At 42.4% G+C, this 23788-nt stretch overlaps 1 protein-coding gene across 3 annotated transcripts; it reads left to right on the top strand.

Moving 5' to 3' along the window:
• Positions 1–1903: 1903 nt before the first annotated feature.
• LOC307209699 (tripartite motif-containing protein 54-like) lies at positions 1904–23084 on the top strand. Of its 3 annotated transcripts, none has more exons than XM_079965076.1 (7): positions 1907–2127; positions 3518–3676; positions 4974–5144; positions 11192–17092; positions 18625–18884; positions 20438–20531; positions 21141–23084. In XM_079965076.1, exons 1-4 carry the CDS (start codon positions 1954–1956, stop codon positions 11801–11803), a joined length of 1116 nt encoding a protein of 371 aa, XP_079821202.1. In that variant the 5' UTR covers positions 1907–1953; the 3' UTR covers positions 11804–17092; positions 18625–18884; positions 20438–20531; positions 21141–23084. The 3 variants fall into 3 exon arrangements, with proteins under 3 accessions (XP_079821204.1, XP_079821202.1, XP_079821203.1); XM_079965077.1 differs by having other exon boundaries at positions 20433–20531; XM_079965078.1 differs by lacking the exon at positions 3518–3676 and having other exon boundaries at positions 1904–2127.
• The last annotated feature ends 704 nt before the right edge of the window (positions 23085–23788 follow it).

Below are 23788 nucleotides of genomic sequence, written 5' to 3'. Positions count from 1 at the left end.
AACATCAATTGTAAGTTTCTCTGCTGGAAATAAATCTAGTGACAAAACAAACCCCTGTGTTGCAATACAGAATAATCTGCTAATGAATATAGTAAATGTGTTATTATTAGTAGTAGAATGTCATCCAAAATGAAATGAATTGCTGGTTAGCTACACTGATTAGTGAGTTCTAATCCACAAGTATTACATTTACCTGTATGGATATTCTATCGAAAACTATTTGCTGATGAAGATTCATCTTCGAAACAGTTGATTCAATCTGGATATACTGTCTTGGACATCATCCATTGAAAGAAGTCGTGGTGTTCCCCACCAGCAATTCATTTCATTGACTACTTGGTTATGAACTGATATATATATATATATATAATTTTGAAGTTACTGAATTGTAAATTTTGGATGACATTCTACTACTAATAATAGCACATTTACTATATTCATTAGCCATGTGTTGTGGCTGTATTTGAGCAGGAAATAAATCTAGAACAGCAACTCCTGTCAGAGGCAATGTGGCAGTGCTTTTACCAGACAAAAACAGCACTGAATCTAACCCTTCATCTGTCAGCAGGCCCACGGCTGCTTTGGAAAGAGAATGCACTGTGGGAGTCAGGTGGGATTGCTATCAGAAATTATTGTCAATGGCTCAAACCCAGTCAAAGCAATGCTTTCATTGCTGACACAATAGCTTGCTTCATTTTTCATAATTCCTCATAGCTATCCCACCTGACCCCCACAATGTACCACTAAGATGTTAACAAGAAATTCATCTGGCTTTACTGAGATACTGAGGTGAATTTAAAACTGCAAATTGATCAGTGCATCCTTCCCTTGTAAAAACTTTGGCCAAATAAATACAAACTATTGAATTGTTTGATTGGTTCTGTAGTCCTTTACAGTATTTCTTACTGAAATTATGCTAAACGTCCTGGGAATATATTAAACTTGTAACATCACTACTGCACCAGGAGAATATGAATATTGAGACAGCATTTAAATGGATTGGGAGGTATTTGCAAGAAATGTGAAATAATTGTTTTCAGCACTTTTCTGTTGAAGCATATGAATCTGCTGAACATGAAGCACCACCATCAGAACGACTTTGTTAATTCTCACAGAGGTTTTCTGACACTATTGTTAACAGTGATGCTATTAATTTTGGAGGAAGTAGTGAAAATGAACCTTAGTGAGAAGGCCTTATAACTGTTATTGACTCATGAATTGGAAAACAGATTCAGGGAGAGACAATTCTGTTATAATAGCAGCTTGCAAGCATTTGCTCCAGTATGGGAATGAGGACAATTTGAACCAATATCTGAAATATTGAAACATTAGCCAGACAACTGCAAAAAGCTAGGAAACTTAAAACCTGAGCTTAAGTTGCAAACTCCTTATTAAAGAAATATATTTGGTACGATCTGCAAATGAGCTCTCAAAACACGAACCTGCATTTCTGGGACTTGGTCTTTTGGTCAAGACTGTATTGGCACTTTCAAACAATAGTGCAACACTCAAAAGCTGCTTTTCAAAGTCAGTTTCAGGCCCACAGCAATGGTCAACGCCACATGATGAATATAAGCCAATCTCATTCTTTTAAGTTAATAAATGAAATCAGAAAACTAAGGGTTATAGTCAGTGAAGTCCTACTCCAAGTAGACCCATTGGAACGAATGAACCTAAGTCCTGACCATTAATTTCAATAGCTTTACTTTGAGTGGGAACAGCATTGGATGCGACCATAAATACTGAGAATTTAGCGTTTCCATGGTTTGGCAATGACAGACCACAATTCTCAAAGGTCTTCTGCAAAAGTGTGACACCATTGATTTTATGTTGCTATGGAGTTTCTGTGACATGCCTCTGGAAAGGCCTTCAGTGCCATTCTAGAACTTAAATGAGAATGCTGCTGGAAGAGAAGGCAAGTTGAGGCTCCGTTCTTTTGAGTGCAGCCATGTCATGGAGGCATTAGCACAGGTGCTTTCATGTTCGGTGTGCTTAGAGTTGTTCACTCCCCCCGTGCTGGTCCTATCCTGCGCTCACAATTTCTGCAAGAAGTGCCTGGAGAAGATCCTCATCAGCCAGAACTGTAGCCATGTCAATGGACAGTTCTCCTGCCCAATGTGCAGAAAAGTAAGTTAGAGAGAGCTTTGTTTTGCCCTCTGCAATCTGCTTACAGATTGCCCTCTCCGATAGTATGAGTGGGTTTCCGACTGCCCACATTCACGCTACAAGATGAACGGCGAAATATTAAAGCAGAAGCCGGCAGTTAGAGGTATAGCAACTGGGCAGACATATATAGCAGTAGCACTATCGCAAGAAACATACTGCCTCTGCAGATAGCGACATTCCTCATGTAGCAGTTCTAGAGCTGCAGTGTAAACTCGGTGTAAGCTCACAGGGATCTGTATGACTTTTCATTCCTAATGGGTTGTGTTCAATGTGCAGTGCAGTGTGCCTGTGTGCAGTGCTCAGGCAAGGGGGATTCCATGCGCCTCTCCACCTCACTTCAGCCCCCTGCATGACCTGTGGGAGCAGGAATCGGAGAATATTGGGCATGAAGAAGCTTTTTGTGGTAACAGCAAGAGCCACTGTAGGGAGCAGGGGACAGGGGACCCCCCTTGGGCATATGCTGCAGTGGATACAACCCAACATTTACAAATTGGCATGTACAAAATATATAACCACAGGCAAGAAAGGACCAAAAATAGAATCACATTTATCTCCCCACTTTGCATGCCCAACAAGCTTGTTTTAACTACAGTGGTACCTCTGATTAAGAACTTAATTTGTTCCAGAGGTCCGTTCTTAACCTGAAACTGTTCTTAACCTGAGGTACCACTTTAGCTAATGGGGCCTCCAACTGCTACCACACGATTTCTGTTCTCATCCTGAGGTAAAGTTCTTAACCCGAGGTACTACTTCCGGGTTAGTGGAGTCTGTAACCCGAACTGTTTGTAACCCGAGGTGTTTGTAACCCGAGGTACCACTGTAATACATACACCAATTGCCACATTTTAACATTACATTTTAAAAATCTATCATTCAAATAGTCTATTTGCAAAAGACCACATTTCATGACAAACTGGAATTGCCCTTAATTGGCCCAGTTGAGAGTGTGTCATTACTCCCTACCTTGTTCCCTATCATGGCATAAAATATTTTGTGTAGCTGCTCCTGTAAATATGGAACTTCACTTGGTTTTCCTGTGTTTTGCAATTTCTATTATTGCTCCCACTATCATGTAGATCAGGAGTTTATCTCTATTACCTTTAAATTGACATCTCCAATCATTTATAAGGAACATTTTAGCTCACAAGAAGTGGCAACCCAGAAGGAAACACATACAGTAGTACTAAAAAGAAACTGATATGCATACCGCATAGTTGCAGCATTTAATTTACCTTCACATTATGTTGATCGATAGAAAATCTGGGTACAGAACAATTACGTCATTTCCCCACATTAAACCTTTGAAGCAAAATGTTACAGGATGCATTTGATGATTTCATCTCACTTTCAGATCATACCCTTGAGAGGGAGAGGAATCATTGGCTTGCCAAGAAATATTCTGGTGGAGAGTATTTTGGAAAAATATAAGTATGAGCTTGAAAATGTGCATGCCAAAGAACAAGACCAATTGTCCCAAATATGTGAAGAACATGGAGAGCGTATGAATTTGGTATAATTCCACCACTCCTTTTTTTCCTATTCCTTAAAGAAACTAACTTAACTGCAGTGCTTTACTTTATTTTCAATTGTTAATTTGGAATATGTATAAACTGCTAAACATTGCAAAATACCGCACCAGTGTATAACAATAACAACACATCAGATAAAAAGAGAAAAGCAATTCTTTAAAGAGAAATCTGATGCTGGCTGATTAAAAGGCATATTTACTTCAGGGCAAACTCAAGACATTCTGCTGCCTGAGGCAAAATACATTATGGCGCCTTACGATTTTATGAAAGAGAAGCTGACTGTCTGGACACAGCTGGGCCTGTCAGCACTGTCCCCCAGTTTCTGCTGCCTGAGACAGTCACCACACTCTAATAGTGGGGCCCAGCCCTGGTTAACTATAAAAGTGAGGGCTCTCGCCCTGCCCCTTCCAGTATGATGGAAATTCACATGATCCTCTAGATTGGGTAAGAGTAAGACACTATGCAAAACACGTCAGGCTGGGGAAAGTGTTCTCTGCTGAACATCATCCAGGCACCAAGGAATTGCTCCAGTTGTGGTCTATTGCATTTATGCAGCTAACATAGCCACCGCTTTTTCAAGTGATATCTCGACGTTATGCAAGCATTGTGCCATACTGTACCTGTTGGGTACTCCTTGCGACACCAGAGCTCCTCCTGACTGTGCCCACACAGTTTGGTGACCTTTTTAAAAGGTGTCATTGTTCCTTTAGAGGTCAAATGCCTTTGTAGCACCCAGGTACAAGACCAGATCCTAATCAACACATTTAATGGGGGGGAGGGGAAAGCAGCAAGCACCAACATTATCTGCACCCCCTTCCCTCACAGCGAGTAACCTCATTCCTCATTTAACAATCAATTTGCTTAAAAAAAGAAGAGTGGGTTGTATTCAGCTAAGCCATAATCAGAGTAGACCCTCTGAAATCAATGGACCTGGCTAACTTAAATCCCTTTATTTCAACAGGTCTTTTCTCAATATGACTTGGTTGGAGACAGCTCTTTATTTGAACTATATGTGCTTCCATGTTCAAACATGGAAGGTCATTTGTGCTTTAAAAATAATAATAGTTATCTTCCTGCAGCAAGATTACAGGATATAATTCAGTGAGTACTAGATTGGTGCAAGAGTAAATGAAAATAAAATATGAGTCTTTTTAATTTTAACAACAGAAACAGAGTTCATAGCTCTGAGGCAATGTCTTATTTAGATGCTTAAAAAGTGGTGTAAATTTTTTGCTGTGCTGGCCGATAACATGACATACGTTGCCCATTCTCATCCAGGTATGCCTGACTGATGATAAGCCGATATGCGCCATCTGCAAACTCTTTGGAGAGCATGAGTCCCACAATGTAGCAAAACTATCTGAAGTTTACTCAGAGAGGAAAAAGAGATTGATCAAAGATTTAGATTGGGTAAACCAACAATCTGAACATGCTGAACAAGCTAAGAAGGTGCAGTAAAAGAAGCTTGATATTTTTTTAAAAAATCTCACCTGCATTAACAAAAACAATTTTTAATTTTCATGCTGAGTGATTCCCCCCCCCCCTTTACATTTCCAACAAGGCAATAATAATTTGATAGTCTTTCTTGTTTGACCCTGACTTATAGGACTTTCAGTGTTAGCTATAGCTAGTATGCTATTTGTTCTTTTCCAAAAGGTCACACTTTTAACGCCTCTGAATGGACACTCAACACAGATACCAGGTTAACAAGTTAATTTTAGTGTGCTGGGTAAAATTGTCCTGACTATTTATAAGAACAGATTTTAATCTGTTTGTAAGAGAGAAGTTACCTTCAAAGACATCACATATAGTAGTCTAGCCAGAGTATAGATAAATGTGGCCACGATTTCTCTAAGGCCACAAGTAGGTTATTGGCCTAAGTTGATGAAAAGCCATGGCAGCCACCTGGCCATTTAGAGCAATGACCAGAACTAACACCACCCCTGTGAATTTGATCCTAATTGGGGCTGGGTGTGTTGTCATATCCACATAGTGCTCCTTTTGTATCTAGACTGAGATTCACTTGTAGCCCTCACCCAGTCCAGTGCTGACCTATTTTCGGAACTCCCAGTGCCTCATCCATGTCCACTGAAAACTGGCCATTGAAAGATCTTGGCAACACAATTTAGTGCCCGAGCTTGCTAGTTTTTGTCTCCCCTCTCCAACCTCTCTGTGTCATGTCTTTTTAGTCTGTAGGCCTGGGGGCAGAGACTTTGCTATTCTGTTTTTCAAAATTGATTTGCAATCCGCTCTGGAAACTTTTCCAGCTGAAGAGTGGGGGAAACATCTTTTGAATGAAAGAATGAATGAAATTGGCTACTACTCTACAGACTAGTTAGTGTTATTCTAAAGCAGCAATGCTGCAGCAAGCAAAGGCTCCAGCAGCTCAGTCAGCTGCTTGTGGCTGCAAAGCCAGACAGGATGTATGTGACTGTTGCCATGGAAACAAAGGGGCAGTCCATTCTCCTTATTGAGCACAGGATGTGAGCTCAGAGTGTGTCATATGACCTGTACAGGATGTACATGGGTGGAGTTTGAGTTTCTCTCTGTTTTGTTGAAGAGAGCAGACATCTTTTACTGTATAACTGCTAAAGACAGGAATAAAAGCAATGTAGATACATTTCTGTCTGAGTCTGATTCCCCTCCCTGGGGATATGCAGGGAGCAGGGAGGAGGAGAAGCAGTTGGTGTGTTTTTCTCACAGCCTGAGGAAAATTGCCGGAACGGACCTCGTGTGTTTTTCCTGCCGGGAGTCGCCGGAGGGAGGTCGAAAGAATTCAGCCAGTGCCTGGAGAGATAGGCACATACCTCTGACCGAGCCTGAATTATAACAGTGGTAGCAGAGGATGGTTGCTACGATCCATGGGAGTCTGCATCAAGGAGTAGCAGAGCTACTGTATTCATCCCTCTCCATGGAAGCCTGAGATGGAGGCTGATTCTCTGCAGCTAGAAGCTGACCAGAAGAAGCTGAAAGCCAAGCTACGGAGCCCAGGTATGAGATTTTCGGGCTTAAGAGTGTGAATGCAGATGGATGAATTCTCTGCTTCATGGGAGCAACGTTTGGGAAAAACAGCTCCGAGAGAGAAGAGTCTGCATTCCAAACATTCCTGTGGTTTTTCCTGTCCAAGGAAAGGAATGTGGTTGCTTAGCAACGCAGGCCAGTTTCAAGATAAGGGCTGGATGTCAGGCTGTGCCCAGAGAGGCAAAAACAGCTCGTGTTTTGACTAGGCCCTTACAAAGGAACTGTTGAAAGGGACTTTCCAAGCAGCCAGTGTTAGAGCTGCCAGGTGCACAGAGTGTGAGCAAGCCAGCTATTGGATTTTAGAGGCTTGTGTTTGAGAGTCAATGCAAGGACTCAAAATGGATGCCAAGAAAGGGGGAGGCCTGCCTTCTCCACCCCTCTTGACCAGTGCCAATTATGCATCTTGGTCTATTAAGATGAAGGCCCTGCTGCAGAATCAGAGACTGTTTGGGGTGATTGAGAACCCCATCCCTGCAGCACCAACGCGTGCTTGGGAGTCACAGGATGTGAAGGCCAGAACTGCTATAATTCTGTGCGTGTCAGACTCTCAGCTTATTCATATACAAGATTTAGAGCACGCGAAAGATGTTTGGGACACGCTGAGAAGGACACATCAGAGAGATGCAGGTTCTTCAGCGTTGCTGTATTTTGAAAAGCTGACTAACCTGAGGCTTGCGCCTGATGGAGATGTTCAAGCGCACCTGACGGAAATGAAATTTCTGCGTCAGCAGATGGTGGAACGCAATTTCCGTCTGCAGGAGGAAGTGTTTTGCTTCATGGTGATCAACAGCCTGAATCGGACTTACAAAACGGTTGCCAGTCAGCTGGGGTCTCTCCCAGCAGCTGATCTAACGTCGGACAGGGTCTTTGCCGTCGTGCTGAACGAACATGACAGACTTGCCGCCCTGGAAGTCAAGGACAGGGGGAGGGAAGAACGGAGTTCAGACACCCCCAGTGCTGTAGCTACTGGAGGAGACGCTGTAGCTTTGAACATTGTTCGATGTTTCAATTGTGGGCAGACTGGGCATCTTCAGCGGTACTGCAAGAAGCCACGTCAGAACAAAGGAGCCAAGGGAAGCTCCACGAAGTCTGAGGCGTCAGGCAGAAGTCATGCCAAGTCACAGGCGAAGCCTGCAAAGGCTTTGATGTCGAAAGGAACCAAGCCAGATGTGGAGAACGCTTTTGTCATTGACACTGGTTGCACATTTCACATGACCCATCGTAGGGATTTGTTTTCGTCGTTTAAGAAGCAAAGCTTCGTTGTACAACAAGCCAACGGTCAAGAGCTGGAAGCCACCGGAACTGGGACTGTGTATCTTAAAAGTCTGAACTTGACTATAAACGATGTTTATTTGGTTCCAGAGTTGAAGTACAATCTGCTCAGCGTTTCGCAGATTGCCAAGAAGGGACTAAAACTGTCCTATGATGATCAACACTGCGAGATCTACAAAGATGGAGAGTTGTATCTTTCTGCCAAAGAGAAAGATGGACTGTATTTGTTGACTTTTGATCAAAGTGATTACATGAATTGTGATTCTAACATGATTTCTTTTGCAGGTGTAGCCAAGAAGAACGCCAAGCAGGTCACCTCAAGGGTCGACAGGGCATTTCAGCGGTTGTATGCTGATGTGATTGGTCCTTTAGCACCATCTAGAGGCAATGCAAAGTATTACCTAATATGTGTTGATTCTTTTACAGGTTTTGTCTGGATTTATCTTTTGGAGAGACCGAAAGAAGCCTTAGAAAGGTTTAAAGAGTTTTGTGACAAAGTTAAAAATATGCATGATGCTGACATAGATTGTCTTTGTACAGATGAGAAGCCAATTTTTCTCTTACAGGATTTCCAGAGGTTCCTGAAGAAGAAAGGGATAAGACACAAAATTGCAGCTTCCGAAGAAGCTTGGAACAGATGTGTCTGTGTTAGGGTGAACAAAGAATTGCAAAAGGGAATGGAAGCGCAATTGCTTAGTTCACATCTGCCACATGAGTACTGGGCTGAGTCACTAATGTCATTTTGTTACACGTGGTTGAGAAAGGTTTCAAAAGACTTGGGATGTTCTCCTTTTGAGAAACTGTTCCACAGAAAACCTTCTGTTGCCCATTTCAAGGTTTTTGGATCTCATGTGAGAACAGAAGCTCCGGGTGGAGTAAAGAATGCCAGAGGCATTTTTGTGGGTTATGAAAAGGGTCTCTACAGAGTAATTTTGTCTGAATCTGGTAAGGTGATTCTCACAAAATTTCTAGAGAGTGCTCCTGAACAGGAGCGAGTGATTGTTCACACATTTCCCACAGGTGATGATGATGATTCTGATGATGATGATGTTGATTTTATTGAGTTCAGTAGTACTGATGATGACAGCGATAGCTCAGACAGCTCAGTTGTCACAGTCATTGAGAAGAAATCTCACACAATGACTAGACCCTCAGAAGAGGAGGATGAACCACTGATTAAGCTTAGTACTGGTTCTCCAGAGAGTTCAGAGGCTGAACCAGAAAGCAGAGAAGAGCAGCACCTCTTACGTAGGTCTGAGAGAGCAACGAAGGGTGTACCACCCAGGAGGTATTCAAAAGAGTTTGCCAACCTAGCTATTGCATGTGTTGCTGTTGTAAACGACCAAGGTCAAATTGAAGCTGTGTCTGAGTCAGAGACAAAGGCACAACAGAGAGTTGCTAACCAAGGTAATGCAGAAGCACTCATTCCTTGGAAGTCACACAACCAGAGAGGTACATTGGTAAAACCAGTGGCGTGTAGTTCCAAGGGTGGAACTGAAACAACAGGGGAGTGTTATAAGTATAACAACTGTTTGTTTTCTTCTCTGGATGACGCTTTGCTCGCAGCACGCATTGATACTTTAGGGGGAGTATGTTATTCTAAAGCAGCAATGCTGCAGCAAGCAAAGGCTCCAGCAGCTCAGTCAGCTGCTTGTGGCTGCAAAGCCAGACAGGATGTATGTGACTGTTGCCATGGAAACAAAGGGGCAGTCCATTCTCCTTATTGAGCACAGGATGTGAGCTCAGAGTGTGTCATATGACCTGTACAGGATGTACATGGGTGGAGTTTGAGTTTCTCTCTGTTTTGTTGAAGAGAGCAGACATCTTTTACTGTATAACTGCTAAAGACAGGAATAAAAGCAATGTAGATACATTTCTGTCTGAGTCTGATTCCCCTCCCTGGGGATATGCAGGGAGCAGGGAGGAGGAGAAGCAGTTGGTGTGTTTTTCTCACAGCCTGAGGAAAATCGCCGGAACGGACCTCGTGTGTTTTTCCTGCCGGGAGTCGCCGGAGGGAGGTCGAAAGAATTCAGCCGGTGCCTGGAGAGATAGGCACATACCTCTGACCGAGCCTGAATTATAACAGTTAGGAGAGGAGGAACTGGTGAAACTGGATGTGGAAGAAACTGGGTGTCTGTTTGTGAAACTACGAACAATATGATTACATGACCATATTGTTCTAACACTAGGAGCAGTGTACATTACCACATTTGTGGTTTACTTTGGGCCAGAAAAGTGATGTTTCCCCCCTTTTCAGATCTAGTGTCATAGCGCCTTCATTAAAAGCCATTTGGAGTTTTGTTATGGTAAAATATCAACCCATGAGAAATGTAATTGCATTGCTGCTGCCCCCTTACCTCAGACCACCCCATGTGAGAGAAGCAAAACAGCAGTATCTGCAAAGCTAGGAGGAGGCTCGAAGCAAAAACCAAACCAAACTGGCAAGGCAGCAATGTCACTGCCAGGCAACACCTTGGGGACATAGAAGTCAACTCATTGAGTGTTACAAGGGAAGGGGATAAATAAAAGCTCTTGGACACTTGGGACAGCTGTCAGGAAGCACAACTCAAGTCCCTTTCTGGATTTTCTTGGGACTGGATATGAATAGGGATTGGTGGGTGAGGCATACCCCCCTGCATCCATCTCACTGGCCCAGCCCTGCGAGTCCAAGGATTCTTCCTCGAAGGCAGCAAAACACACTTCTTCTCTTCATCTTCTCTGACTATTCTGGTCTTTGAGTTAGAGGACAATAACAGCGGCATAAAGTTAAGATTTCTCAAATATTGGCAACTTTTCCTTCTCCTTTTGTGAAGATGTTATACATTTTCTGTCACCGTATGCCATTCCCATATATATGGGCAACCACATAGGCAGACTGCACAAAGTCACAGTTGACTGTAGGTGGCTAGAGAGTACAATTTCTTAGCTAACTCGTGATTGTTTTGTTAAAGAACAGCATGCTGCCTTTTCAGTAGCAGAACTTGAGTGCACAGTCTTTTAGAGACTCATAGATGCCTCCAGAAAAGATTATGCTATTATATCCTCGATATAAGCCATAGGGCTTTCTTTGCAATGTATCTGGGGATTACCATTTACCAATAATTACTTTGAATAATGAAGCTGAAGTAGTTTTAAAAATGTTTAAATTGTACTTTAAATTGTACTGTGAAATTACTAAGAAATTCTATATCATACTTCAACAGGAAATTGAAATGCTGATCAATGAACTTACGGATACTGCTGCTGAAGTCAAGGTTGTTATTGATGCCACTGGAGCAGGCTTACTGAAAGGGATCCGACGGAGAATGACTGAACTCAAAGCAATATTAGGCAAAGAGTATTCTATGAAAGTAGAAAACCTTCAGCAGCTGGCAAATGAGCTTGAAGTCCCAAGAAACCTTTATCAAGAAATGAAAACTCTCTTGGAACAGCATTCAAATTCAGTGCATTTTCTTCAAGAGGATAAAATACTCAGAAGCAAGATAGAGAAACTTGCAAAAGGAAATTCCTTATACCCAAACAAAAAAGATTACCATATTTCCGTTGGGCAATATTTTAAAGACTTGATCAAAGCCACCCATATCAACAACTATGTCTCCTCTAATTCTGATGAAACACCTACAAGGTCAGATGAGCTCCCTGATGTGTTCAGGCCAGAATGTCCCACATTTTCTTTTTCTGAAGAAATGTCTAATGAGTCCTTCTACGAAAAATTAATGGATTTTTTCCAAAAAGCAAACGAAACAAAGCAAGATCTTAATCAAAATGTCTCCCATAGGGATAACAATAGTACACCAAATAGGAATGACATCTAATTGGAAACAGAATCAATATCAAGGCAAGCCATGGAATAGGTAAAGCTTTAGAAACAAGACCACCAAGAGCAAAATAATTTATTAAAAAAAGAAACAAACAAATGTTCTTCTAATCGATTTTCACTACTCATTAGCAAATAAAATATTTATAGATGCAACCACATGGCATGGCATTTGACACATATTGTGTTGGGCCCTGCTAATTAATCATCATCACCCTTACATAATTATTTGAAAGTTTGGAAAAAAAGGTCACTGGTAAAATTCAAGAGGATACAACAATGCTTAAATAATGGCTACAGGATTGTACTTTTAATATTGCTGTCATCTGGCCTTACTAGTTAACTTGTAGACTAATTGTTAGAAACCCAAACTCTCTACAACTCGTGTTTACTTTGCTTAGAAGAACCTTCCATAGCCAGGACTATGACCTTGAAGCTTCTAGAAAACTGATTTTGACAGATAAATTTGAGTAAAGAGAATTCATTTCACATATGCTTTAGGACATTTCCACACAAGATTCAGTGTGATCTTAATGTGGAATGCAAAGTGGAAGAGATGTTCAAAATTAAAATATACGTTTGGGTCAGTATAGACTTTTTATTCTCACCACAAAGTGCTTAAATACTCATCATTAGCAGCAACTGTAGAATGCCAGATAAAATCAGCTCCAAAAGAAATAGACAAGTCAGTCATAGGCTGCAACATCATAGCCACACAACATTTTCAGCATTTCAACATTTGCTACTTATTTCCCTTTGGGTGATCCGAGGCAACAAAATGGTTTTCTGTTAGTGAGTTTACGTCTTCAGTGAGACAGATGTAGTGATTTACTGGTGAAGGGAACATTGAAATTGTAGTGAGCCAACTCATTATTGTCTCAAACATATGGTGCCAAGGTTTTCAGGTGCAAATGACACATTTTGAGGCATAGCTGCAGTCACAAAAATGTCACTGATGGTTATTCTTACAGATGTCCTGTATTTCACAAAATGAAACCACAATTTGAAAAACTGAAGTATCTCTGAGCATTGTATGAAAAACACTTGGTCTTAGTTCTTTCTTAACCACAGCGTAATAATTTTTTTTTTTTTGGGGGGGGGAGAAGGGACTGTTTTTGTGTGTGCACAATTGTACACATCAGATATAGCGTATATATTTCGTAAATCAAGCTTTGTTTTATTTGTGCCTTCCAGAGCTGGGTCTCCTTTTCAAATACATGAATGCTGCAGACATCCATAAATTAATTTTCCATTTAAAATGCAATTTATATTTTCTTGATTACTACTTGCATGCATCTCAAAACTAGAAGTTGTGGTTTATATGTAAGTGTGTTATTCATGAAAAATATGCTGGTCATGATAAGACACAACTCTTATTTCCAAAGTGTGGCAGAATGAATGGAAGTTACTGTTGACAGTAAACCTGATCTTTTAGCTAGCATTTTATACTTAAAGCTGAAAAGCCTAGTTATAAATCCTACCTTATCTATGGCAATGGACACATCATTGGCTTGGTTCTTAATATACCTTCTATGAATGTAACACAGTTCATGTTCACAGAACAGGACTTTCCCCTTCTGCCCCTTACTGTTGCAGCCCCCTGCACCGCCCTGTCCTGATTCCTCCCCAGCCAGATCCTGGGGATCCAAGCCATTCTTCCACTTCAATTCTCCGCCCTCTACAACAGAGTACTGATCTACTTCACTAGACTGTTGTAAGGCTGAAAGATCTATGGATTGCAAGAGCAGCAATGGAAAAATATCAAAATTACAGATATGTTTAGGTAGCAGTAGTGTGGCCTGGGGCATAAAAATACTGGATTGAGAGGATTAAAATGATATAGGGTTTCTTCCTTTTTGAAAAAGAATCCTTGGTCCTCTATGTGTAAAGTGATCACCTGAGAGATTATTACAAACATTGCTGCAACAGCTGCAAAATAACTGTAAAGTGCTTGTTAAGCAATTAGTCATAACAGTGGCAAGTATCCATATTGAGAGAGAGAGTGAGTAGCCTAGGTTTTGGACAATCCACTCTGCCACAACAGCAGATTCCATGTCTTAATCTGTGTTCTGCTGTGTTAGTACAGTACTTAGTCTGCTGTTTGATAAAAATGAACCAAGCAGTTTTAAAAACAACTTATTTCAAATATTTATTTTTAAATTACTGACAGTTTAGTAAAACCCCTTAAATTATATGAGCAACTATATTTTAGAACGAAAGCATTACTACTGTAGATTACTTTTATGACTGGGCAAGGTACAGAACAATGGTGTATATACAACAGAAATAGAGGTTCTATTAATTCAATAGTGACTAATTGTCACTCCTTGTTGAGTCAGCTTCCATTCATCTATTGATAGGCTCAAACTAATATATTCAGTGAACAAAAATATTCCACTCCAAAAATATACTGTTACCTGTTACTCTATTAAAAATTCTTTTTCTCTAGTTCAGCATGTGATATGGCAACAGGAAACAATTTTCCTATTGTACCAATTTGTCACCAATGCTATAATTTCATAGCCAAAAGATAATTTGGCTTATACTATCAGCAAAATTTACTAACGTGAAGTAAAATGATATTGCTTAGTATATAAAGCATTATCTCGCCTCATTCTGGCAACGAAGTTTACAGGGGCATTTATTTCGTCTCAAATATAGATCTCCAAAATTAGGCGCAAATGAGAATATTTCTGCATGTAGGTATTTATAGTTCTTATTAAGGTAAGGTTCAAGTTTCAAGTCTGAATCAGAAACATTCATCTTAAATGACCAGAACATAGCTGTCACCGTTTCCCTTTTCTTGCGAGGAATCCTACTCGGAATAAGGGAATTTCCCTTTAAAAAAGGGAAACATTGACAGCTATGGACCAGAAGCTCATCACATCTAACACAATTGATCCAAGGCATGAGCCTTAATGAACAAGCTCTTCTCTACATGCAAGCATAATACATGCAGCTACATGCTCTGATGGTGTTTCCTGCTTGGCAGGGGGTTGGACTCGATGGCCCTTGTGGTCTCTTCCAACTCTATGATTCTATGATACACACTTCTTCAGCAATCTGGGACTCATGCTCCCTCTTGTGATAGAAAACAGAACTGTAGTTGCACTACCTTGCTTTCCAACAATTCAGAGTACTGTAGTTTAACCCACTCCTGCACTGACACAGCAGTTCATGTAATGAAATGGTCCCAGCAGGGACACAAGAGTGCGGCTTACGCATTTGAAGCAGTCCAGAGTTTCACCCAAGGGACAAGAATGAAGGTAACAATTTGTATTAAATTATCTCAGGAGCGGGTATGGTTAGGTAGCCATACTCCTTGCTCTTTGGGCAAGTAGTTGCCCAACTACTTGATCTGAGGAGGCAGACCTCACACCTATTGTGGATCACAGAGCCTTCATACTAGTTTTGTTCTCTCTTGCCTTGTATGCTTCCCCTAGGAGCTATTTCAGAGAAGTTCATTTTGCCTGCTGATTCTTGCATCTATCCTCAAGGGTTGAGGCTATTAAGTATATGTTAAAAGATGCTGAGAATAGTAAATCATCCTGAAGTTCTCAGTGTTTACATAAGTGGCCTTTTTAATGTCTTTTTCTTGTCTGGTCCATGTCTTGGCCTGAGCTCAAATCCAGTCCTAGTCCTAAACTAAATCCTGCTGTCAATCCAATGTTTTCTGTTCCCGATTCTATATCCTTGTTTTCTGCAATTCTCAGAACTCTGTTCTCTCAACAATTCTGCAGTAGTGAGCCAACACCTCATAATCAATAACAGAAAATGCCACAGAACTGCTGGTAAGATCGATGGGGCACATTGAGCTTCACATGGAAATGACAGGTGCAGTTCAGCTCTCCATAACCAGATAATAATGCCAGGCTACAAGGTTTCACTTTAACGACTAATTAACTTAAAGTAAGGCAGAGGGAAAATGGAATTTAATATATGGGGTGGAGGAATGCACTTTGCAAAAAAAGGGGAAGGAGGTAAATCAAGGAAGCCCAACCACAATAGTTTGTGTTCCCTCATTTCATGAGGTTGCAGTCAAAATCCCATATTCTGAGAAGTGAGTTTGGAACTAAGAAATAATGTTGGTTTCTGAAGTAGAGCACTGGCAGGAAGCATGAAATATAAAGCGCAAAAGTCATGCAGTTTGAGGATGGGAAGAGCACCAACTTTTAGACTAACCATGAGAATTGAGCCCATAAATGTGGTACACCCTGCATATGCAGAGTGTCTTTACAATCTCCGAATTTGCCATGTATTAGGTAATCTGTAGGTGGTGCTGTATATCTTTTAAATACCAGGTGCAAAGAATGGACACAACAGAAATCCTCCTCAAAATGTATAACGTATGAAAGTGCAAAGTCTTATCTGCTGAAGAATTATTCTCCTGCAATACACTGGCAGAGCTGGCACCCTCCCCACCCCTTGCCACTGCCTTACAGATTAGGCAAGTGGAAGAGAGTTTATCCTTAAGCAAGTTACAACAGAAGAGATGGGAAAACCAGACGCTGTTGGCCTGCAACCCTCATCACCTCTGACCATTTAGATTCCTCACTGACGGCAGCCTAAGCATCTTGCACTGCCCGAAAGGCTAACAAATTTAAAGCTGCCTCTCTTCACTGCACTTCTGAGGAAACATGCATAAGGTCGTGTCTATTAACGATGCCCTGGTCAAGGCTCCGCGAGACTCCTCGGCTGCTTCTAACTCCTCCTCAGCACAGCCGCCTGCCAGCAGCCTTTGTCAGAGTGAGACCAAAGCCGCGGCAGCTATCAATTCTGACGCCTGCGGACTTGAGAGGAAGGTGGGCGGGTTTTAGCTCCGAGGAAGGACGCAGAGAGGACGGGCGAGAAGGCAGTACGTGACTCGCCGGCCAGTCCTCGTTCCCTCCGAGTGGGCAAAGCCGAGGGCGCTCTCCCATTAGGAGAGGGCGGAGCAGGGGCCAAGGAATTTGAGCACCAACCAGGTAGGGTAGGCTGACACAGGAGCCCGCACTCCTCCAATCAGAAGACACGATCTTGCACTAGGGCGGGGACACGGGCTGTGTGCTCCAATGACAGCGGGCAAGCGTGGGTGACGGACGGGTCACGCTCCTTCCCTTAACTCGGCACACGCCGCGGGGGCGGAGTTCTTCCATTCATCCGAGGTGGGGGGGGGGCGGCGGCGTCATCAGTCTTTTTTTCCCGTGATCCACTGCGGGGAAAGGCGGTAGCGCTGCTGCAGGAGCAGCACCATCGACGGCGGTTCTTCCATCCGGGTCTTGGGTGGCGCTGGGTCATCCTTCTGCAGGTACCGGAGTGTGTGTGAGAGAGAAATGGGGGAATAAGGGAGGGAGCGCTGAGGGAAGAAGCAGCAGCGGTCTTTCCACTGAGGGAGCCGGCGCTGTTCTCGTGCGCGCGGGAGAGGGAAGAGCCCCTCAGGTTACCCCCGAGCTCCCCGCTGCGGAGGAGTGGGACAGAACCTCCGCTTTCCCTCTCCGCGTTCCAGTCACAGATCCTCTCCGCCTCCTCCTTCCCCGTCAGCTTCTCTGTCCCGCTTCCCCGCTCTCTTCCATTCTCTCTCCCCCTCCACCCCTCCCATTGCCGCCGCGCCTTCCCTGACAAACCTGAGGCTCCGGGAAGCCCCGCCCACTAAGCGACCGCCGATTGGCTGCTCGGCGGTCACCCTCGGTTGCTGTTGGCCGAGGGCGCTTGGCTTGTACGTGTCGCGTCACTTCCCGTAGCAAGTTCGCGGTGGGCAAGAGAGAGACCTTGGCTTGTGTGAGGGCGGGATGGAAGAGAAGAGAGAAAGTGGGTGGGGCGCGAGGTGATGCTGCGGCGGGGACTCCCGAGTAAGATGGGGGAAAGCCCCGCCCCGTCTCTCTCCCTCTCGGCACCCCTTTTTCCCGCCTACTGCCGGCCGAAAACCGTCGCTGCTTCCTTCTCGCGCTCATCCTCCTGCGCCCCCCCCTCGCCGCATCAACGTTCCCTCCCTCCCTCCCTCCCATTGGCTGGAACGTTGGGCCCCGAGAGCCCCTAGGCGAAGAAAGGCCTGCGAGGCGGGCGCCCCCCCCCCCGGGGCTTTCTACGGTGGACGGGAGGGAGGGAGGGAGGCAGGGGAGGAGCAGGAGGTGGGCTGTTTCTTGGCAAGCGGCTCCCTAACCACGAGGCGCGCCGCCTCTTCTTCCCGCGCGTTCTCCTCCCTCCCTTGTGCCTGGCATCGCAGGCTGAGGGCAAGGATCGTGCGCCCGCCGGCTTACCTCCGAGTAAACCGCCGGCCTAGGGCCTCAGTAGCTCTTCCTTCGGCATCAAATGCCCGTTCTGAGACTGGCAGCAGAGTAGGGCGGGACTGCGGGGTGGTCTCCTGCATGTCCTTGGGGGCTGGAAGGCTGCATTAACTTTGTATGTGTGTGTATGTACCGGTATGTATGTTAACTTTGGAAATCGGGGAAGGTGAGTGGCTTTCCCATGCTGTGGCCGCTGACTCTCTTTGTTTTACCACCGAGTTGCTGATGGTTAGGAGGGAGAAAGGGTAGGACGGTTTTGGAAGGTGGCACCTCTGGCACAGCTTAATCCTCAAATTCCCAATTTTAGATAGTGGTTTATGGCAGTTGTTAGAGCTACATGTTCCAAAGCTACAGACCTCTTCCCGATATGGAGCGGGTGTGTTTTGTCCCTTGCAATTCTGCTGCTGGGCTGCATTCCTTGTTGTATCCCATTTGTGGGTAGGTAGAAAGGTTGCAAAGCGACTCATTTGCTTTCTCTGGCAAAACATCAATTGCACTGGTAGGAAAATATGACCATATAGATTGACAGTCTGTAATAATATCTGCTTCTTTACAGTTGAGGAAGGAGAAACATTAGCCTCAGATGTGGTGGCTGGACTTGGCATTGAAGATGATAAAGGAAAGTACTTGGAAACCGTTTTATGGGGTTTGTAAATCCTTGGGGGTAGTTGGTTTGTTAAGCAGTTTGCTGAACTTCTCCAGCTGTCTTGTGTGTGGGAAGACAGAAAGCACAAAGTTTCAGGAGAAGGGAAGGAAGCTCAGAGATGATAGACTTCAGGAAACAACTGCCTTCTGGGATACTTGAATAAACATACTGTAGATTGTTAGAAGCAATTTATTTCTTTAGAATTTGATTTATATTTAGTTGATAAAATTGATAGTACCAAACTACATTTCATTGATGGACATTAATCAGATGAAAGTGTAATCTGCGTAACGTTAGGTCAGATAAAATTGAGTTTATGAATGGCATTGATAAACAGTATAGAGGAGCTAGTGATATATCTTTTATATACTTGATGCATTTTGTAGTACAGTCCTCTGCCAACCTGATGTTCTCCATGTGTTCCAACTGTTTCAGGTACAACTTATTGTCCCTGACTAATGAGTGTGCTGTTTGGCGGCAATGTGCATTGAGAGTCCAAAAAATCTTGAAGGACACTGGGCTGGGGAAGGCTGCTGTAGTGCTACACTGCAGTAAAATTTGTATTTTGCTAATCTGCAAGTGCTGATCTATGTAAACTTAATAAAATTGGCTTTGATGCTGGAGACGTTCATTCAGTTTTAGAACTTGCAAAACTGAATATAGGGTGCTTGAGACAATTCCATCTCTGACTAAGCAGGGTTGGAACTGATAAGCTAAACAGAAGACTGGAGAATAAAGTTTGTATAGCAGCTTTCACAGTAGTAGTTGGGTCATTAAATTATGTGTGTTTCAAGAAATAATAAACTAGTGCAAAGCAGGGTAAAACTTTGCAAGGCAAACTAGGGCCAAATGGTTACTTTTGATTTTAACGTGAATTAATTAATGTGAGTTGGGTTTAGTCCAGACTTTGGGCATCTGCCTCAGAACTCATAGATTATGACACCAGTGCTGCATCCACTGTTTCTAACAGCCTGGTTCCTACTGCTGTTAAATTTCTTGGAGAAACACATTAGAGTATTGTGGGAAATCCAAATGGTGAGTGTTTCACAGCCACTTTAGATTATTCCACTGCTACTGCCAGTAAACCTGTTTTGGGTGTGTCTCCATTGGTATACTTCCCCCATCTTCTTCCCAGGGCATGTGGGGATGGCAGTAGGCTTTTTTTGGTCTTAGCAGATCAGTGCCTCTTCTCATCTGCCCTGTGAACACTCCCTCATTTTCCTTTCTGCCTTTAGAGTACTGACAGTGGAGGCCTAATATTGATAGTCCTCTCCATAACAGCTAGGATGGGACTTTTATTCTGGGAATGGGCCTCCCTCTCCACCTGCAAAGGGAGACTTGAAAATTTTTATTGCTATCCACACAAAAATACAGAATTGCTTTAAATATTTTAGGTACTATTATTTGAGTCATCATCAAGGCTCAGTGCTTCAATTTCTGTGCATGTCTAATGAGAACAATTTAAGAAAATGCACAAGAAATTGTAGATGTTTTAATTAAAAGCAGTTGTTCAGTAAGGAGATGTGACTGAATCACACTTTAAATTAATCATTTTAAAAGTCAATTTAACTGCATATGATAAATGATTCCAATTATTTTTGTTCCGAGTACTACTTATATGGAGTAGGCTTTTAGAGATTTAGATATTGCTGTGATATAATGCTCTAGAAATTTTGAAATTTTATTTTAAAGTGTATGTTATATTTCCTTGCTTTGAGGGTAGTGGGTTGCCTCTGTTTCTTCTGTGAATGGGAGAACTCCTTACATTAGTGCAAGGGATGAATATCCAGAGAAGGCTCCCAAAGAAGAAAGAGGAGGTAATTTTTGTTGAGTCTTTGTAACCTCGCACCACCTCTTCCACTGTTCCAGAAGCGCTCTGAAAACTAGAATTTCGGAGAGGAGAAGGAATAGTAAAAAAATCATCTTGCCCCCTCATCTTCCAGTGGGTGTATCCTGTGGATAGAGTTCCACTAATGGGAACTCTGGATTCAAGCCATTATAACTAATAACTCCCCCCCCCCCCACAAATAAGATAGCAACATCATTCTATTCTAAGCAGTAAAGAGAAATTAAACCAAATTATACCTTCTTTTTGTGCTGGTATGATTCAGCCATTAGAAAAATGTGGGATAATATTTCCTAATTGCTTATCCCTGACTTCATTGAACAGAAACCGGTTTCCTCCAAAGCCTAAATAGGAAACTAAAAAAAACACAAAAAAACTTGTTGCATTTAATTACATTCCAAAACTCACTTGTCAAATTCTTTGAGTATAGGCAGTATTGATTTCTGAACTGCATCTTCCTTTAGAATAAGCTGGAGGATTGATTTCCTGCACTACTTGTATAATATTATGACACTTACCATATAGTTGATGTTTATATTTTTTTGGAAGGTTTTTCATTAACCTTTCTTCCTCATTTCAGGTTTGAGTGGGGAACAGGAAGAAGAATATTGTATTGTAGTTCCTTTGCTTGAACATTTACAGTCTACTTAATCTTGCTATCCAGAGAAGTGTCTACGGTTTAACCATTCTTTTATCCATCAGCTATTTGTTGTGTGTGTGTGTGTGTTAAAAAGTATTTAAATGACTTGACCTATTAGAAGCATTCAGGTAAACTTGTTCTTTTTAATAACATAATCAACATACCTCAAGTGAAGATACCTGCGCTGTGGGATGAGGTAGTAGGTTGTATAGTTTTTAGGGTCATACCCACCACTGGGAGATAACTATACAGTCTACTGTCTTTCCTAAAGAGGCAGACAATCATCAGTGATATCTGTATGGCTTTGTTACTGGCTATACAATTACAACTGGGAGGCTATAATGATGGCTAATCGGACACACTTGTCAAGGAAATGTGGACTCAAAGAGTTGGATCCTGAGGAACATGAATGGAAAGAAGCTTGTGGAAAGGGACTTCTATCATCTCCTCACCATCTGTTCCTCCTTAGAGTCAGGGAGCCTTCCGAAAGGTGTGAACTATAATGTGGGGAGCAGACCTGAATTGGCCAGAGGTACCTTGTGCAAAGTGTGCCTTTATCCAATGATTTTGTTTTTCTTTCTCTGAGCTAATAGGCAAAGTTGAGGCATCTTTCTCAAGCTAGTCTGCTGCCCTAGGCGAAATAAAGGAAACGGTTCCAGCAACAATACTGAAGTAAGATGTGCCTGCCAGTCCAGCTGGATCTTTATATGAAATGGAACTGTATCATCATTTGTCTAGGGCAGCAAATTGTATTGGGCTGGCCCACTGGTGCCCTGTTCCGCACTGTTTAGGATATCCTTCCAGAAAGGCTTTTTGTGAAGCACAGGTGAGAGAAGATGAAAGATGCCCCCATCTGCAAGTAAGTCTCAGGATCCAGTCCATGGGCAGGTAGACTCAGAACAAATTAACTGGAAATAGAACCCTTCTAAATCTATTTCTCTTATCAGGTTGAGGTAGTAGATTGTATAGTTGTAGGGCAGTTATTTTGCCCTCTTCAGGAGATAACTATACAATCTATTGCCTTCCTTGAGGAGTAAAAATTCTGCAGTGTTTTTGCTGAGTTTACCAGCAACCTTGGTGGGACCTCTCTTAATGGAAAAAAAAATGCAATGATTTGCACAGAAGATCTGTAACTAAATGTAACTCTATTTTTCAGCATTAATTTGATCGTTTCAGGTATCTGCATCTTGAAAATATGTGCCACTTGGTTTGATCTGAGTTGGATTAAAAAAAACCAAGTGTTTTGTTTAAGTTTAATTGGGAGGATATTAAGTGTGTATACTATTAATGATATAACAAAGGACTAACAGTGAATGGCTTTGTACTTACGTAGCAAGTGGTTCACCTTCTATAGTAACTGAACACATACATTTGTGATACAGCATCTTACCTTATGTTATATAAAGTTTGTATTTCACTACAGCTAATCTTTTTCTTTTCTTTTTTGAAGGATTGCTGAAGAAGTGGTGGGTTCCTAGGAAGAGGTAGTAGGTTGCATAGTTTTAGGGCAGTGGTTTTGCCCGAAAGGAGTTAACTATACAACCTGCTGCCTTTCTTAGGGCTTTAATATTACAACAGGATGATATTGGCTCAGTTTTAAATCTTCCTCCACTAGGTTGTGGTTTAAGGTCTGGAAGACTGGCTAGAAAAGTTTTGTTCACTGAGTAAGCCAAAAAATGTGGGGAAACCTTGAGCTACCTTTTAGCCTACAGAATGTATCCTTGGCTTTTTTGCTAAGAGAATTCTATGGTACAAAGTATTCCATCCAAACTGAGTAGAAAAGAGAATGGTGTAATGGTTTAAACTCTTAAGGCTCCAAAGTGTCATATGTTTAAGAAGTACTTAAGTAAACTAGGCTGCTCAATAAACTGCTTTGTAGTAGTACATTCTGTTTCCTGTCTTATGTTGCCTTTCTCCAACACCCCAGTAGATAAAACTGAAAAATGAGATTTTAATGAATGGTATTGATTATCTAACTGTAGAGTTCACATGTGTCCAATTTTTGAACATGGCATTTTGGTAAGAGTCTGTGTAATTCTCCTTGAAGCAGCTGTTCCACATAAGCTGTGCTGGTCTTACTAGGGCCTTAGAAATTGTGTGGTCCTACCCCCACATTTAGGAGTTCTCACATGTCTGCATTGTTTAGCTGTGAAACCAACTTTGAATGAGGGTTTTGTCCAATGCTGCACCTATGGAGTTTTGCTCAGGCAACTGGAGATCCCTTGCTCTCCTGCTGCACTCTCAAAATCTCATCTGGAGCAGATTGAGAGTGTACAAGCACTTCGGTATTTCAAATTTCAGCAGTGCCCTGTGCCAGGCCAAAATTTGGCGCCCCACCTCTAGCCTTCAGTTCTGATCAATTCACTACTTCATAGTTGCGGTGCCCCGCTAGGCGCCCTTAATCTGCCTCTGATGCAAGGGGGCTGGAGGGAAACGTTCAGTTTTGCAGAACAGCAATGTTGGACATGACCTTGAGTGCTTTATCTTAGAAACTGAACTGAGGTGTACACTATGGTAGATTGGACCCATGTTACTTCCCCCCGCAAAAAACACTTCAGAAAATATTTACTAATCTGGTCCATTGTACA

The sequence above is a fragment of the Podarcis cretensis genome, assembly GCF_951804945.1.
Source record: "Podarcis cretensis genome assembly, chromosome: 2".
Taxonomy (NCBI): domain Eukaryota; kingdom Metazoa; phylum Chordata; class Lepidosauria; order Squamata; family Lacertidae; genus Podarcis; species Podarcis cretensis.
This window is presented reverse-complemented; position numbering and strand designations above follow the sequence as displayed.

What these genes read in the sequence shown, in the direction of transcription:
- LOC307209699 (XM_079965076.1), top strand. Translation starts at nt 1,954, where the DNA reads ATGGAGGCATTAGCACAGGTGCTTTCATGTTCGGTGTGCTTAGAGTTG. An exon ending in CCTGCCCAATGTGCAGAAAA is followed by an intron (nt 2,128 to 3,517) that starts GTAAGTTAGAGA and finishes TCTCACTTTCAG; the next exon opens with ATCATACCCTTGAGAGGGAG. An exon ending in ATGGAGAGCGTATGAATTTG is followed by an intron (nt 3,677 to 4,973) that starts GTATAATTCCAC and finishes ATTCTCATCCAG; the next exon opens with GTATGCCTGACTGATGATAA.